The sequence below is a fragment of the Electrophorus electricus genome, chromosome 14, assembly GCF_013358815.1.
Source record: "Electrophorus electricus isolate fEleEle1 chromosome 14, fEleEle1.pri, whole genome shotgun sequence".
Classification (NCBI taxonomy): domain Eukaryota; kingdom Metazoa; phylum Chordata; class Actinopteri; order Gymnotiformes; family Gymnotidae; genus Electrophorus; species Electrophorus electricus.
Window position 1 is genome coordinate 22,670,335 of NC_049548.1, and position 18,236 is coordinate 22,688,570.

General features: G+C 39.3%; 1 protein-coding gene across 3 annotated transcripts; it reads right to left on the reverse strand.

Moving 5' to 3' along the window:
* Positions 1-2,108: 2,108 nt before the first annotated feature.
* Positions 2,109-7,297, reverse strand: LOC113586128. 3 transcript variants are annotated; one of them, XM_027024041.2, is made up of 6 exons: positions 7,029-7,297; positions 6,264-6,359; positions 5,755-5,798; positions 4,497-4,882; positions 4,084-4,215; positions 2,109-3,933 (listed from the first exon to the last, which is right to left on the reverse strand). In XM_027024041.2, the coding sequence occupies exons 2-6, from the start codon at positions 6,296-6,298 to the stop codon at positions 3,754-3,756; spliced, it is 777 nt and encodes a 258-aa protein (XP_026879842.2). In that variant the 5' UTR covers positions 6,299-6,359; positions 7,029-7,297; the 3' UTR covers positions 2,109-3,753. The 3 variants fall into 3 exon arrangements, with proteins under 3 accessions (XP_026879842.2, XP_026879843.2, XP_026879841.2); XM_027024042.2 differs by having other exon boundaries at positions 4,497-4,786; positions 6,264-6,362; XM_027024040.2 differs by having other exon boundaries at positions 6,264-6,362.
* Positions 7,298-18,236: the final 10,939 nt, after the last annotated feature.

Here is an 18,236-nt window from a genome sequence, read left to right on the forward strand (position 1 = left end):
TTATTTTCTTTCTCTGAAACCAATTGAGAGTTTCCTTGGCTGTGTGTTTGGGATCATTGTCTTCATCTTCCTGGTAGATGGCAGCAGATGTTTACAGTGACTTTTGACATCCAAACATGGTGTGTATTATGGCATCCAAAGAGTTCAATTTTGGTTTCATCTGACCAGACTATATTCTCCCAGTATTTCACAGGCTTGTCTAAATGTTGTTGAGCAAACTTTAAACACGCTTCAACATGCTTTCTTCAGCAATGGAGTCTTGCATGGTGAACGTGCATACAGGCTATAGAGGTTGAGTGCATTACTTATTGTTTACTTTGAAAGAATTGTACCTGATTCCAGGTCTTTCTGTAGCTCTCCACAGGTGGTCCTTAGTTCTGGGACAACTCCTCTGATAATCCATTTCACTCATTTGTCTGGAATCTTGCGGAGAGCACCTGGCCATGGCCAGTTTATGATGAAATTGTGTTCTTTCCACTTCCAGATTATGGCCCCAGCAGTGCTCACTGGAACCTTCAGTAGTTTAGGTATTCTTCTGTAACCAATGCCATCAGTATGTTTTGCAACAATAAGGTTGCGGTCTTGAGAGAGCGCACAGGATTTTTACCAATCATGAGATGTTTCTTGTGCGGCACCTTGCTAATGAGACACCTTTTTATATATGGTTTTATTATAAGTATATACAATGCATGTTTACATGAAGATATTTCTGTCTCATGAAGGTAATGATTAACTGTAACTTGACACTGTAACAGCACCTTTATCTTAAGTTTAAGTCAGGCCTTTCTCCTCACACCTGTGACGTGACATCATAGTACAGGAAAATTGTTAACAACATAAAAAGGACAAATTATGAATAGAAAGGTCTGAATACTATGCAAATCTTTCCTTATATAAGCAAAGTTATGTAAAACATAAATATATGTATGAACATAATAAAACCAAAGGGAGACACATAGCTCATTATTGGTTCCGTGCTCCTGTGTAGTTTAATGATTCGTTATCTCTTCAGAACTTCCATGACTATTCCAATCTTCACCAGAAGGGGGCACTGCTGGATCAATGCTCTATACATAATAATAGTTTATATGTTAAGTGTAATAAGCCTCTTTAGAATACAGGTGAGTTTTCTGAATCATATTATTGCTGTTGTTAATAATAATCATGTCACTTATGCACATATCTAATATGCCCTCTACAGTATATGACAAAAAAGATTATGGATTTCATCATTATGGTATAAAGTGTTGTCTTCAGGTCATGTTTAGAAATGTTTCTAAACATAAATAAAAATTCTTATGATAGTGAATATCACTAAGGTGTAAAGAAAATGTAAACAGAAGATTACTCCTAAATTAATAAGTAAATCAAAGCAAATTTTAACATTATCAGTAAATATTAATGTCACTAATTATTTCTGTCTTTGTCTTTGTAGTTTCAGGACACGGTGGGTGTTTGGACACGTTGCTAACACAAGTTCAGGCAAGTACTGTCCAGTAACAAAGAGAAAATATCCCCACCAAGTTAAAACCAGAAAAACAAGGAAGACAGCAAAGGCAAAACTCCCATCACACCTCAGTAAAACATACCCATGTGCACTCTTATGTTCTTATGACACGTGAGGATTTGGAAAGGACAGAACGACATAAAAGCATATTCACACAAAGCCTCAGGTACTCTTTAGCACACACACCTTCTTTCACGTGTTTGAAGTGCGTGGTTGCTTTAGGCTAAACAAATAGAAAAATGTACATTACACAAATCAAACATCACATTACATGTGCAACTGGCTAAAAAACAAAGTAGAAGCATGATATCATCAAACTGGAGTTTCAGGTGACTACAACAGTACAGAAACAGATTAGAATCTATAGAAACAAACACAAGACTATTATCATGAGACCAGGAGTAGCCTACACAGGAATGACATGCTGTTGTAATGCAAGGGTGGGCATTGATCAGTACTGTTCAGCATTGATAAGTACTGATCCCTGTATTTCAACAGCATTCTAGTTCAATGGCATCTTGGACTCTGATCTACTGTACTGGCTAGGAAGGTTGCCAGTTCAAGCCCCAGTACTGCCAGGTTGTCACTGTTGGGACCCTGAGCAAGGCCCTTAACCCTCAATTGCTCTAGTTGTGTTCAGTCAGAATTGATAAAGAGCATCAGCTAAATGCTGTAAAGGCACTAGCTAGGATGTATCCATCAGTAAATGACAAAGCACTTTTGTAAGTCGCTCTGGATAAGAGTGTCTGCCAAATACCGTAAATGTAAATGACATGCAAAAACTGATTCATCTCCTCAGCATGGCTAATGCAATGTGGAATGTCCTGTTTGCAAAGCAGAAAGTGTCTGTAAAACAACAGGATTTTGTATATTTAGAAAACCATGAAAGTCATGGAGATAATTAGAAAATATATTCATACAATTGCTTCTGGTCATGGATGTTTATCAGGAACTGTGTGTGTGTTGTGTGAGAGAGAAAGAGAGATGGATATGGCAATTTACTTGTATAATAACACACTAGAAACTAAAGTTTGTAAACAAACTTTGAGATGGCTTGTTGTAACAGCATGAACATCTATGACTATGTTAATTGACAATCAGCATAGCTATCATTATAATGGGCAGGTATGTAATTTGTATCACAAACTGACCATTTATTTCAGGTTTGATTCATATACATTAGCTACAAAAGGAGTTTTAACAAATTAGTTTCAGTTGTTGGCTGAAAAAAAGGTTAATTAGTTGCAGTGTGCAGCTTGGGGTCAGGTGTTTAGAATATTTACCAAGTTTGTTGGCTATGACTTGAAAATTGTTGGAGTTATAAAATCAGTGAGACCCTATGGAAGGATGCAGGCTGAAAGAACTGATAGAGTGAGATAAGTGCTGTCAGTATCAAATGCAGTTTGGTACTTGAGGTTAGACGATCAAGCTCTTTACCAGGTTTGATGGCTCATTGAGTGGGCAGATGATACCTCTACATACAAGAGGTATGTGCAAAGAAGACAGATGAAGTCAAATATAAAAGTTGGGTGATTGGCTGAGGATGCTAATTTTTCACATTACCCATGCCGTTAACCTGCTATACTAATACCTAGTCGCCAACTTTCAAAATATTAAAAAAAGGTGTTTTTCAAACTACACAACTTTGGAGGGCTGTGACCTGCTGTTTTGTTGACCTACAGGTGTGCATTTTACATGAGACAAACCCAATCAAGCAACAGGAGAAACAGACGTCATGGAATTAATCAGGCTTTGGGTGCACTTGAACAACAGTTGCAGAGCTCTTTGTGTGCACATGCTATAGCCCTGACCTGGAGGACTGCCTTGTCCAGTGCAGGCCCTACTTCAGTTATCTAGAGACCAGACCATGACCAGATGCTGGTAAATTTAAGACAGAGGTGGTAGCACAGGACCATGTCCTCCAGTCTCAGGAACAGAGTCACGCAATTGACGAGCTCTACACAAAATGCTACACCCAGACCAGACCTTCCAACTTAGATGACGCATCTTGTCAGTTCTGATCATATATGCCTTTAACAGTTTTTTTACATTTACATTTACCTGGACATGCCTAATAATCTATTCTATAAGAACATCTGCACTCTAATAAATATTTGGACCAAAGGGCTCAGGTATGTTAGGGTAACCGATCCCACCTGTTATATACATATCTCATAGCCAAATATCACTACCTAGGCCAAACGGCAAGAAGTCTTCCTTCCAAGAAGATTTAATTTGCAAGGAGATCAAGAGGTCCCCAAAAAGGATGCATGCTCCTGCTCCTGATGATGGGTTGGTTTAGTTTGCTGTTTCCAAGGAACAACAGGCATAGGGTTTTGATGGACATCATCACAGCACATTAAAGCTTCCATGGGTCGTATTCTCTCTTCCTCTGTTTGGACATCAGATGCAGTGCTCAATTCCGCCTACATAAAACAAACAAACAAAATACATAAATCAGAAAAAGGTTCAAAAACAAACTTTCTGAGCAATGGGGCGATGTGTGGAGGGTTAAAACCCTGGACAAACACTGGGCCTCAACTCATTCTATGATAGTCCTATGTAATTAAAAGTACCTTAATTTGTTTTTTAAAGTCCGTTAGAGCCTGAAGCAGCTCAAGATCCAAGTATTCACGGAACTTTCTGTGCTCTTCTTTCACTTCTTTAACTTCACTGGATTCCATTATTTTATTGTATTCTTCTTCTGTCTAAGAAGGAAAACAGATTAGTCAAGGGTTTGATCATTTCCCTGTCCAGTCACCCTATGATTCAACTCACTGGTTTAATACTAAGCTTAGTATGGATACTTATTACTAATCAGTGGGAAAATACCAAAGAGAGTCTAGGACAATTTTACCTGCCCAACACTCCTGCTAAGCTTAGCATCAAACTGACAAGTTGAATCAGATGTAAATAAACAAGGAAACTATCAAACTGATCTAGAACATTAACTAACAGCTCTTCAGCAACTAATAGAAAAAAGACTCACATATTCAAAACATTCCCCGAGTTGGAAGGTTTCTATTCCAGGAAAGGTCATGCCACTACTAAACAGTTCTTTTAAGCTTCTGGCCACAAGGTGTAGAACTTCATCTTCGTGGGCATATATGTTGCCATCTTCGCACAGCAAGAGGACCAGCTGCAGGCCAAACGCCTCACATGGGAAGTCATCAATTGCACCAATTACCTCCATCTCCATTCTCTTTGGCAGGTAGAAATCTTTCCAGGCTTCCAACTCATCTTCGTTCCCTGCATAGACTGTGTCCTCCTGGCCACACACTCTCAGAGAGTAACTCTTTGGTTTCACCAGAGGAATTCGTGTACTACAGTGACTTTTTACAATTTTGGGGATTTTAGCAAGGTCCACAAAACCAGCTACAAAAATGATTAGAAAAGGATTAATATCTTACATCACATTTACAGCGTGTGTTAGTGTGACATTTTAACGAACACGAGAGACGCAAGTGATTAGAACGGGAACAGAATTTTAATAAATAAGTGAGCCCAAAAAGGGAAGTTTGATAAACAATAAAAAGTATTGTAAGTATTGTCAGTTCCGTCTCCTATTTCATAATTCCTCTCAGCATGCAACAGTTTCTTTGAAAAGTCTTTGGCAGTTAATTCGCATCTTTTTTTCCTCAATGTGTTTTTTGCAACCCTGTTGACTATTTGCAACAAAATGTTTGATGGTTCCCAATGTCTTTGCAAAGTCAACAATTGTAAAGTCTTTCAGGGGGATTTTAAATTTGCTAAGTCAGTTAAAGTTCTTTTTTGGCCAATTTCACCTGAGGAAAAGAAGCTGCCTAATAATTCTGCACACCTTGATATAGGGTGTTGATCTCCTTAGGCTGCACCCTCCCTCAGTACACAAATACACATCACCTGATATGCTTAAATCCAATAGGCATTCAAGTTTATACACCTTGGAGTTGGAAAATATGCATAAAAGTGATAAGGTCAAAATACTCTCGTGCCTAATAATTGTACACAAAGTGTGTGTGTGTGTGTGTGTGTGTATGTTTAATATATAGTTTGATATATATAATAAACACACACACACACCCCGTTTCCAGCTGTGCAAGTGCAAAGTCCAAGTGTGAAGAAGCCCTTTGATTGCGTAGCTGATGAAGGACATCTATTTTAAACATCCTGCATTTCACTACATCTCTTACAACTGCACACTTCACTTACTCAACATCAAGTTATTTTTAATTATATATACACTACATAAAGTTGCAGGTAGTTACCGTTTGTGTAGGTGTCAAGGAATTCAGATTTAACGTGATCCCATCTAGAAACAAATTTCAAAAATTAAATCAAGTGATTCATGTAAACAGCTATTATGAGTGAGAGGCGGCAGACTGCATGTCCAGAGAGAATTGATGGTGAAGAATTGTAGGTCAAGGCAGCAGAGAAGTGACAGTTGGGCACATGCAATGCAGGAAAATGTATATTAAAACCCACAATGGTTGGAAAAAGGTCAAAACCAAATTAAATTAGTAAAGAGTACTAACACAGAAATGTTACACAACAGTGAGTTTGTAGGTGCACTGTTATGCACGAGCTGCATTAAAGAAGAAGTGCTTCTAGAAAACCCAGAACAGAGACTTCCATGCAGCAACCGCAGTGAGGGCAGGACAGTGGAATGACAAATATGACCTTAAATCCTGACGTCAAACTTTCTATTCATCAGAACTGGATCAGAAAATATGTTTAAAAATTCCTAAAATTGAAAACAATACTTGATTGATCTTACTTGTTTTCTGTGCTTAATGGAGTATCTCTCATCATCCTGGCTAATGAGTGAAATATGAATTCCACAATGTCAGAGCTTGAGAAAGCTTGAGAAAGGCTGCTGAGAAAGGAAGACACCGTTTAGATTATGTTTAGCTTTATAGCATTAAAACATTTTACTTCAAATTTTACTTTTAAACGCTCCACACTCAAATAAAGCTAAATTGTACTACTAGTACAGTCTCTGAACTATTTATTTACGTATTTATTGCTGAGGTTGAAGTCATTGATAAGGATCGAGTCTATGAAGACATAAACAGAAAAATATTAGAAATAAAACAGAAAAGGATGGAAGCATTGAAGTATCAACTACAGGACGCGCAGACGTTTATTGGGGGCACTCACACCCAACAAACGGCCAACACACAAGGCTAACATGAGTACACGTGTGACCAGCGACACCAACACTGCGGCGCACACCAGGCGTTTAAACACAAACCACGTTCAACCGGGTGCAGGTGTGCGCCATCGTGGGGGCGTGGCCACAAACCAGACCACGTGACGAATCATGAAATTAAGCTAACTATGTCCTTCAGTGAGAGGGAAGGCGCTAGGCTACGTTTGCGACATGCCTTAGACCTTAGCGCAATATATCTGGGGTATTTTATGGGGCTTTTCTTTCTTTCTTTTTTTTTTGCGGAGAAATATACATCCGAATATTATACAAACAGCCTGACTGCCACTTGAAAGTGAATCAGTGATTAAGAGAGTAGATTTTTTGCTTTACCTGATGTCGAGTTCCTTTCTACTGGCTCTGAGGAAATATGATCCAGTGGTGTTTCTCACCTTATACGGTGCTTTAGCTGTACAATGTAAGATTACCACACCCTAGTTTTTCTCACAATGTGAAACAACAAGCGTATGATTAGTCCCTTAAGTTGTGTTTCTTTAAAAAAAAAAAAATCCTGTCACGTATGTTGTTCCAACACAACCACGAGGTTCAGTATATTTGGGCTCTAAAAAGTGCGTATTTCCTGCAGTGGCTCTTCGGTTACATTCACTTCCGTATTCCAAAGGGACCGCACACACGGACCCGGATGTGTTTCTCAAGGGTTGTCGCATGATCATTTGTTGTTAGAACACTGCCACCTAGTGATCACCTAGTGCCACATTAAATATTAAATTCATTTATAAAAAAGTTATAATAAAATATTTAATGTTGACTTCACTTTGTTTCAGGATAGACCCAAAATGCCGTTTGCCTTTACTAAGCTTCACAAAGTGTAACATTCAAGAAAATCATCAAGAAAAGGCAAAAGATGTTATTTAACTTTCTCAATTATCCTATAACTAAATCTGTATAAATTGTTCCTGGCTTTGAGTTTAATAGACAAAAACGTTTGATTTTGTTTCATGTTTCATAGCACCTTTTAGGACTAAAAAGGCAACTTTGTGACTGTAGGACTGTGTGTGTTTCTATAAGTAGACTGAAGAGAGAATATGTCTCAGATCAGAAGTGTAATAAGATATCATTGTGTGTGTATATATATGTATGTATATAGACACTCACACACACACTCTCACACGCACACACTCACACACACACACACACACACACACACACACACACACACACACACACACACACACACACACACACACACTCTCACACACACTATATTACCAAAAGTATTCACTCTCCTATCAAAATCATTGAATTCAGGTGTATAAAACCAAGCACATAGGCATGCAGACTGCTTCTACAAACATTTGTGAATGGGTTGCTCTCAGGAGTTCAGTGAATTCCAGCATGGTACCATGATAGGATGCCACCTGTGCAACAAGTCCAGTTGTGAAATTTCCTCACTACTAAATATTTAGTAGTGAGGAAATTAACTGTCAGTGGTATTATAACAAAGTGGAAGCGATTGGGAACGACAGCAACTCAGTCACAAAGTGGTCCGCCACTTAAAATGACAGAGCGGGGTCAGCGGATGCTGAGACACATAGTGCGCAGAGGTCACCAACTTTCTGCAGAGTCAATCGCTACAGACCTCCAAACTTCATGTGGCCTTCAGATTAGCCCAAGAACAGTGGGTAGAGAGCTTCATGGAATGGGTTTCCATGACCGAGCAGCTGCATTCAAGCCCTACTGCATCGGATGCAGTGGTGTAAAGTGCACCGCCACTGCACTCTAGAGCAGTGGAGACGTGTTCTCTGGAGTGAAGAATCGTGCTTTTCCATCTGGCAATCCGATGGACAAGTCTGGGAATGGCAGTTGCTAGGAGAACAGTACTTGTCTGACTGCATTGTGCCAAATGTAAAATTAGGTGGAGAGGGGGTTATGGTGTGGGAACAGTGTGAGGGTGGCCCCTTCCTGTTCCAACATGACTGCACACCAGTGCACAAAGCAAGGTCCATAAAGACATGGATGAAGGAGTTTGGTGTGAAAGAACTTGACAGGCCTGCACAGAGTCCTTACCTCAACCCAACAGAACACCTTTAGGATGAATTAAGCCTTCTCATCCAACATCAGTGTCTGACCTTACAAATGCACTTCTGGAAGAATGGTCAAAAATTCCCATAAACACACTCCTAAACCTTGGGATGTCACACAAATTCATATGCGTGCGAATGCAGACAAGCAAATACTTTTGCCAATATAGTGTGTGATCCCGCCTACCTCATTAACAATGAGAGATTGGAATAAGAGAGTCACACCGGCTTGGATGTCGCCCGGGTGAACAAGATCATTGCTAAGATGGACAGACCTCTAAGAGCCTTCATCAAAAAGTCAATGGAGCTGTGGGAGATGACCCTAGAGGCCAACTGCAGACCAACAGAACAAGTGACCATCAAGTGTGAGATTTGTCAAGGAGATGCCCTGTCCTCGCTGCTGTTCTGCATAGGCCTGAACCCCCTCAGTGAGCACCTGACAAGCATGGAGTTTAGTGAGTCTCGTAATGTAGGTGAACCCACAGGGTGATCATCATCAACACACCATATGCTAGCACAGGCCATTCCTGAGAGAATGTTTTAATTAAGGATATGCTAATTAATATGGATGAAATAACCCTCAAAAGAATTTAAGGGCGTCCTCACATCTTGTCTCTTTGTGTGACGGCCATCACAGAACCTTTTCAGCAATGAATGTGTGCAAAGCAAAATAACCAAGAAACTCCTCGGCAGAACTGTACCACATGAATGAACTCATCTTCCCTCAGTTGAAGCAGGTAAGCAGAGATATTAGTTATAACTCCAAAACTATTCAGGATGTTTCCTTCTATACCATCTATCAAGGCTTAGAATGAAGACACTCAGATGTAGGACACAGTGATCAGGTTGCTGGAGGCCTGCCAATCAGAAGGATACACTGTGAAAAATCAAACTTAAGAAATGGTTGTTTATACTTGAAATACTAAGTTGGTGATGAAATCACAGTTCATGTAACGCAAACTGTATAGTTCATGCTCAAGTTTTACAAAACTATAAGAAAAACCTGGCAAATTGTGTTGAGAAAAATGAAGTCAGTAAGATTTGTAAACTGTAAATGCTCTGGGACTGCCCTGCGCATGCTGAGATTAGAGATTCCAACAGCAGGTGCACAAAGTTTGAACCAAGAGTTCTGTCGTTTACCTGGGATTGTGTTGTTGAACGTTGGAAGTCAACAAAGTCATATTAAAATCCAGAGGAAATTTGGATTTTGCCCAAGACTGAAGTAAGTAACTACTTCATAAAATGTATTTAATATTTGGATCAATACTGAGGTTGACCTCCTCACTTGCAGAGGAGCTAAATGCTCATTGTCCTCGGTTTGAGGCAAACACCCCCCCTGCTGCAAGACTCCCGGTAGATCAGGAGAGCTGCACCCTAACCATTCATGTGTTTGAGGTGATCAGATCCTTTAAGGCAGTCAGCCCACGCAAGACCCCTGGTCCGGATGGCGTCCACAGTCGGGTACATAGACCACACGCCAACCAGCTGGTGGAGGTTTTCCCTGACATCTTCACCCTCTCCCTAAGACTGTCAGTGATCTCCTCACGCTTTAAGAAAGCCACCATTGTTCCAGTTCCCAAGAAAACACCTGTCTAAACAGTTGCGCTGTTCTCAACAGCCACAAAGTGCTTTGAATGGCTGGTCAAAGCTTAAATCTGTTTCACACTTCCAGACACCATGGACTCCCACCAATTAGCATACCGACCCAACAGATCACTCACTCACATGGACAGGAAAAACACATATGTGAGAATACTATTCATAGACTACAGCTCATCAATCAACACACAAACTCATCCCAAAACTGACAGACTTGGGTCTGAACACCCATCCCTGCAATTGGATACTGGACTTCCTGACGAGCAGACCACAGGTAGTGAAAGTAGGCAACAGCTTCTCTTCAACAGTGACTCTGAGCACAGCGGCTCCACAGGGTTGTGTGCTCAGCCCCCTCCTGAACTCCCTGTTTACACATGACTGTGTAGCCAAACACACATCTAACATCCTCTTCAAGTTTGCTGACCATACAACCATCCTAGGAGACAAGTCAGCCTACAGAGATGAGGTCATTGGCCTATAAAGTGGTGCCACAGCAACATTCTCCAGTTCAACGTTTGTAAAACGAAGGAGATGATCATGGACTACAGGAGCTGCAGATGGGCAGTCACTCTCCCCTATACATCAGTGGAGCCAAAGTAGAAAGAGTCAGTAGTGTTAAGTTTCTCGGTGTACACCTCACCGATGACCTCTCCAGGTCCCTCCACACCAACACAGCGGTAAGATCAGCCCGTCAGCGCCTCTTCTTCTTATGAAGGTTCAGGACGTTTGGCCTGCCCCCTGACATCCTCAACAGCTTCTACAGATGCACAATAGAGAGCATCCTCACAGGCTGAATCACTGTCTGGTACAGCAGCTGCACTGTAAGTGATTGTAAGGCCCTCCAAATACATTGCAGCACACCATTACTTGAACATTTCCACATAGTCACTATTAATATACAGGGTGTAGTTAATAAAGTGCCAATCATTTGAACATTTGTACATCTGATCATTTCTCTTTTTAACAAGTGCATTACCTCAGAGACTGACCTACCCAAGAAGGGGGGGGGGGGGGCGTGTTTTTCCAAATCAACACAATTAAACATCTTCACAGATGGATTGGACTGAAATGTAGTTAAATTAAGGTATTGTGATGATGTGCCAAAAAGTCCAATTAGAGGACAAGGTGTAATTTTCACAGTGCAACAAACTTTGGCCTGGCCGGGATTTTAAAAAATTATTTTTTTCTTTTCATCTTTGTACGTGGGGGGAAACCAGTAAACACTAAGCTTTAACATATAAAACTAATTTAAAATCAATGACTTGTTAATTGACATAAATTATTAGTTTAAAGTGTTGTGTTAATATTCAATGACATAGTCTATGAATAAATGTAAACCATTGCCTGCTCTTGTGAGAATTTTGGCTTCACACTGAGACCTAACTAGCCACAGGGACCACCTTATTCTTTATCTGGAAGTCAGGTCATATCAGCCCGATGGTACCATATTCACATCCTGTAGAAATTATATTAGAAAAATGCCTGAGAAAGAAGCAAAATAATTGTAAGATATCTTGTTTCATTTTCTTTAGCCGATCCAGCTCATGACTGAATAATTGCTGATGAGCTCATTCCTGAACACAGCTATTAACTTGGAAGTTACTGGAGTTGTTCCTAAAGTGATAATTATAAATGCGGAAAAGTTGCATTGTTCATAACCATACCTCATGTAGACGAAGTTTATTTATATTTGCCACAAGGGGGCACCCAGAGTTGAACTGGGGACCTCTTGATCTGCAGTCACTGAGCTATACCCCCAAAGACAGAAACGTTCATGCATTGAAATGCTTGTGGTGAGACACGGGTAACTCATCTACAGCAGCATTGACATTGATCTACATAACTAATGAGGAGATGCCAACAATATTCCAAATATACAGAATATACACAATATGCATAAATAATATATAACAGCAGAGTAAGAAAATAAACAATGTGACTTCAGAAGGGTCCTAAGGAGGAGCCTCCTGCTATTGAATATATTAGCCAAGGGTAATCTGTAGATAAACTACACCCTGTATATTAGTAGTGACTATGTGGAAATGTTCAAGTAATGGTGTGCTGCAATGTATCTGGAGGGTCTTACAGTCACTTACAGTGCGGCTGTTGTACCAGACAGTGATTCAGCTTGTGAGGATGATTGTGCATCTGCAGAAGCTGTTGAGGTAAAGTCACTGAGTCACAGCTGTTGAGGCAGGTAAAATTGTCCTAGACTCTCTTTGGTATTTTCCCACTGATTAGTAATAAGTATCCATACTAAGCTTAGTATTAAACCAGTGAGTTGAATCATAGGGTGACTGGACAGGGAAAGTTCCGTGAATACTTGGATCTTGAGCTGCTTCAGGCTCTAACGGACTTTAAAGAACAAATTAAGGTACTTTTAATTACATAGGACTATCATAGAATGAGTTGAGGCCCAGTGTTTGTCCAGGGTTTTAACCCTCCACACCTCGCCCCATTGCTCAGAAAGTTTGTTTTTGAACCTTTTTCTGATTTATGTATTTTGTTTGTTTGTTTTATGTAGGCGGAATTGAGCACTGCATCTGATGTCCAAACAGAGGAAGAGAGAATACGACCCATGGAAGCTTTAATGTGCTGTGATGATGTCCATCAAAACCCTATGCCTGTTGTTCCTTGGAAACAGCAAACTAAACCAACCCATTATCAGGAGCAGGAGCATGCATCATTTTTGGAGACCTCTTGATCTCCTTGCAAATTAAATCTTCTTGGAAGGAAGACTTCTTGCCGTTTGGCCTAGGTAGTGATATTTGGCTATGAGATATGTCTTTACACCTATAACAGGTGGGATCGGTTACCCTAACACACCGGAGCCCTTTGGTCCAAATATTTATAGAGTGCAGATGTTCTTATAGAATAGATTATTAGGCATGTCCAGGTAAATGTAAATGTAAAAAATATAATTGCAGGACTGTACAGTAGTAAGGGCCATGCATCATTTGTAAACAGGGCAGGTATGCCAGTACATGCACTACAGTAAACTCAAATTATGTAAAAGGTAAGTGCCACTCATTATGTTTGTCTGCACAGAAATTGTTTAGGCGGATTAGTATTGTTTTTTTCTTTTATTTAGCACTGTCCGTTGTCCACCTGTTTTATGTATCATATTGTTGACTTCCTTATATAATGTAAACCTCAGTAATCCTACATCTCAGACATTTAGAGGTTTCGTAATCTAAGAAAAGATAAGTGAAAATATTTTGGCTAGTGCTAAAAGAAATGACAATTACACAGGTTTAGTAACCGTTTTGTTTAATGAAATGTTTTTTATGCTAATTTGTGGTGATGCTTTTTTTATTTTATTGCTTTTTAAATTTCCAGGCCTTGATGCACCACCGCCAGCTCTTGTTTTTGGAGGCAGACTTGCTAGTGAAGACTTCATATTGCTGCGATGTTACTGTTGGAAACACTAAGCCCATCATTCCTTCTTATAACATAATTATGCTTAAAGTCTTGATGTACGTATGAATGTATCCCAGTGTATATTTTTGATGACAAATAAATCCTATATGTGTCGTTCATTTGTAATCACTTATAAGAAATATCCGATGAACCTTCAGTTATATTGGTGACAGAAGGAGAATTAAAATATACTAATTATTTATTATTAATTATTAATTATTCTGTGGTTTAAAAGTATATATGAAATTGGGCACATTATTTGGCAAGCAAAATGTCACCGATGCCCTTTTTATTTATGTAATAATATTTAAATTAATAATACATTCATTAATAACACGCAAAGTTTAATTTGACACATTTTACTTCTATAGCGTAAAAAGAGTGTCAGCCAAAGTGCTGCACAATATCAGTACAAAATAAACCATTAAAAACTGCTCCACATTAAAACATCAGTTGTTTTGCACTATGAATCTGAAATTCCTGAATGTCTTAAATGTTATTGTTCAGGTGTGAAAAGGCAAGGCTTTGACATGGCTTTTAACATTCAGCAAGACATCTTTTTCAACAATGTCTTAGATGTCTACTTCCTCAAAGATGCATATTTTATGAAGATTTTATACACTAATACTCTAATTTAATCTAATTAATCTTGCTTCCTCCTTTAGGAACCTTCCAGTATATTCCGTGACATATAAAGAAAATAAAAAAGCCACCTTAATATCATGTGGCAGGCTGCTGATCAACGAGATTATGACGATCATCCTAAACAATTGTGAGAAAAGAGACGAACTTGGTCCATTCATGGATGAGGTGGGAAAGAGTTTCATTATTCATGTGTTCAAATACTGTTCACAAGAACTAAGAACTGTACTATTTTAAATATATTCCTGAGTTTGAGTTTGAGTTTGAGGTTATACACTTATTTTAAAATATTCCTAAGTAGTATCTTATTTTAATTTATTTATTTATTGTATATTTTGCTAGTAGGACTTTAGCCTGAAAGTATTCTTGATAATAAACCACTTATGGTAGCATAAGGATATGTTTTGATAGAGATTTCAAAGCACTTTTGTGCTGTAAATGGATTAAGTGTCTCATTTTGTAGTCTGCATTTGATCATTTATTGGTATGAACCAAAATTATTGTTGTGGCACAAGCACAATGGTTGGGGGCCAATCTTCTCTGTGGCCAGTCTGGGGCCCCAGGGACCCTCCGGAGCCAGTTCGGCCCTCCGTGGCCCTTCCGGAGGCACCCGATCTCATTCGCGCCGTCCCCGGCCTTCCCAGATCCACAGTTCAACCAGAACCCAGAATCTGCCCAAATTCCTGTCCAGGTGACCTCTATGATCTCTCCGGCAAGGAGGTGGGACTATGGTGATAGAGGGTTGGCTGTTGTTTCGCATGTTAAGTAGCCATGTGCAGTTGAGCATGCAGGTCAAGTAGCTGTGTTTCATGCTGTTAGACTGGCTTTTTAAAATCTTTTATCTGTGTGTAATTATATTCTTTTTTAATCATGATTAAGATTGCATGCGAAAATGCAACGGATATTCAACAGAATGTCAATTTCATTGTCTTCCTCATTTCTATTCTTTTTCCGCATTTTTTTAAAAAATATCTCCCACTAATATATATATTGTTAATTGTTAAAAGTGGATGTTCCTTTAAGCATAAGATTAAGAAAATTGACTTAATTGAATGTTAATAGAATTAAGTTAATTTAATTTATACACAGAAAACCGAACTGTTTGAATTGTTGTTCATTGTTCATGAAATAAATAATATCAAGCAAAAATAACAAGTGCATCATTTGTGAAATTGTGTCTCATTACCAACAAGTTATTTATTCACTTTATTAAAGTGGTTTAAATGGGTGCTCGTTCACTTTGTGCAACAGAATACAGAATAAATCAGTGCTCGTTCACTTTGTGAAATACAAAGCAGAATAAATCAGTGCTCGTTCACTTTGTGAAATACAAAGCAGAATAAAGCAGTGCTCCTTCACTTTATGAAGTACAAAGCAGAATAACTTTGTGAAAAGTAAAATACAATATAAATCAGTGCTGCTTCACTTTGTGAAGTATAACAGTATTAAACTGTGCTGCTTCACTTTGTGAAGTATAACAGTATTAAACAGTGCTGCTTCACTTTGTGAAGTATAACAGTATTAAACAGTATTCCTTCACTTTGTGAAGTATAACAGTATTAAACAGTGCTCCTTCACTTTGTGAAGTATAACAGTATTAAACAGTATTCCTTCACTTTATGAAGTATAACAGTATTAAACAGTGCTCCATCACTTTAGGCTATACAAAACAGGCTATTGTTAGAAATTCTGCACATGTGCTTCGCTTAGCTTCACATCTCACACTGCTTATAATTATAAGATAACGTATCCACGTTTGTAATAACGTGGTGAAATCTGCCAAAAATGGTCAAAGGTTCAAACTGCGTGAAGTGTGCTCAGGCCCAGAGCTACTTTGCTGGGCATGACTGTGTGACCTCTTGGGCCTGGAAGTCTGGTTGTAGTATTATCTAAAGGGTCAAACTGCGTGAAGTTTGCCGAGGCCCAGAGCTACTTTGCTGGGCATGACTGTGTGACCTCTTGGGCCTGGAAGTCTGGTTGTAGTATTATCTAAAGGGTCAAACTGCGTGAAGTTTGCCGAGGCCCAGAGCTACTTTGCTGGGCATGACTGTGTGACCTCTTGGGCCAGGAAGTCTGTTTCTAGTTTTATTTAAACAGTCAAACTGCGTGAAGTGTGCCCAGGCCCAGAGCTACTTTGCTGGGCATGACAATGTGACCTCTTGGGCCATGAAGTCTGTTTCTAGTTTTATTTAAACGGTCAAACTGCGTGAAGTGTGCCCATTCCCAGAGCTACTTTGCTGGGCATGACTGTGTGACCTCTTGGGCCTGGAAGTCTGGTTGTAGTATTATCTAAAGGGTCAAACTGCATGGTCTGCCCAGGCCCACAGCTACTTTGATGGGCATGATTGTGTGACCTCTTGGGCCTTGAAATGTGGTGCTTTGAATGATTTAAAGAGTGAAACGGTCTGAAGTGTGCCCACGTTTAAAGCAACCTTGCTGGGCATGACTGTGTGACCTCTTGGGCCAGGAAGTCTGTTTCTAGTTTTATTAAACGGTCAAACTGCGTGAAGTGTGCCCATTCCCAGAGCTACTTTGCTGGGCATGACTGTGTGACCTCTTGGGCCTGGAAGTCTGGTTGTAGTATTATCTAAAGGGTCAAACTGCATGGTCTGCCCAGGCCCACAGCTACTTTGATGGGCATGATTCTGTGACCTCTTGGGCCTTGAAATGTGGTGCTTTGAATGATTAAAAGAGTGAAACGGTCTGAAGTGTGCGCAGGTGTAAAGCAACCTTGCTAGGCATGACTGTGTGACCTCTTGGGCCTGGAAGTCTGTTTCTAGTTTTATTTAAACGGTCAAACTGTGCCCTGTAAACCGTACTGTGCCCTTCTGCGAAGAGCAAAGATGGTAAGGAAATCTCACAATTAATATCGCGATATGTCATCAGCTTGGCAAATGTCACATCCGGGTCACCCCAACACCATCTCAGCCTGCAGATGGCGTAAGTTTACACGACGGATTCTTTTATTCTCTTCAACTACAAAACTCAGGTCTGTACACCAAAAATATGGCTGATTAAAATGCACGTAAATTTAGAGTCAATAAAATGCATATGAATTGACGCTTTGACTGATAAGTAGTTTTATTTGACTTAAGTTTAATCAACTTATCTTTCAACTTTATCCATTTTTATTACTTGCCTTATTCATCGTTTATTTGAAGTTTGCGGGCGCAACGTTCTGATTGACATTTTTGCCTCGAGAGGCGGAAGTAACGAAAATTGCTTGGGTTAAACGATTGATTAATTAATGAATGTTATTGGATAAACAAGGCAACTAAAACAGTTACTAATGTTAAGTGATAAAAGAGTCCGGTAACACAAACGGCTTGAGTTAAACGTTAAATGACGTGACACAAAGTTACTCAAATTATTTAATTATATGCCACTGTAGTATTTAGTTCACATGCATTTGTTGTTTACACGCTCATAGAAACTCCCTTGGTCATGAATGATCAAACTTGATATTTGATTTTTAAAAATGTATCAAATCAAGACTGTTTTAATCCTTTCTTTTCCAGATAACTCTCACTTACATTTTCAATTCACAAGCATTTTTTCATGACCAGTTTAAATTTTCATGGATTTTTATCAGCTTCGATTTCATCATTTAGAATTTGCTAGTTCCTCCACTCATGTGCCTGAAATGTTACTAAACCGTGTTGTAAATTAGTAGATTCATTCCTGTTTGAGGAATTCTGGCTTGTGTTTATTGTCTGTGGGCAGAAAGGCTTTCCTAGATGCCAACTGGCAAAATGTTCCAAGATTTCTAAGAAATTATTGAACTGCCCTAAAAAAAACAAAAAACAAAAAAAAACAAATAAGTAAGCTGAGAGAACTA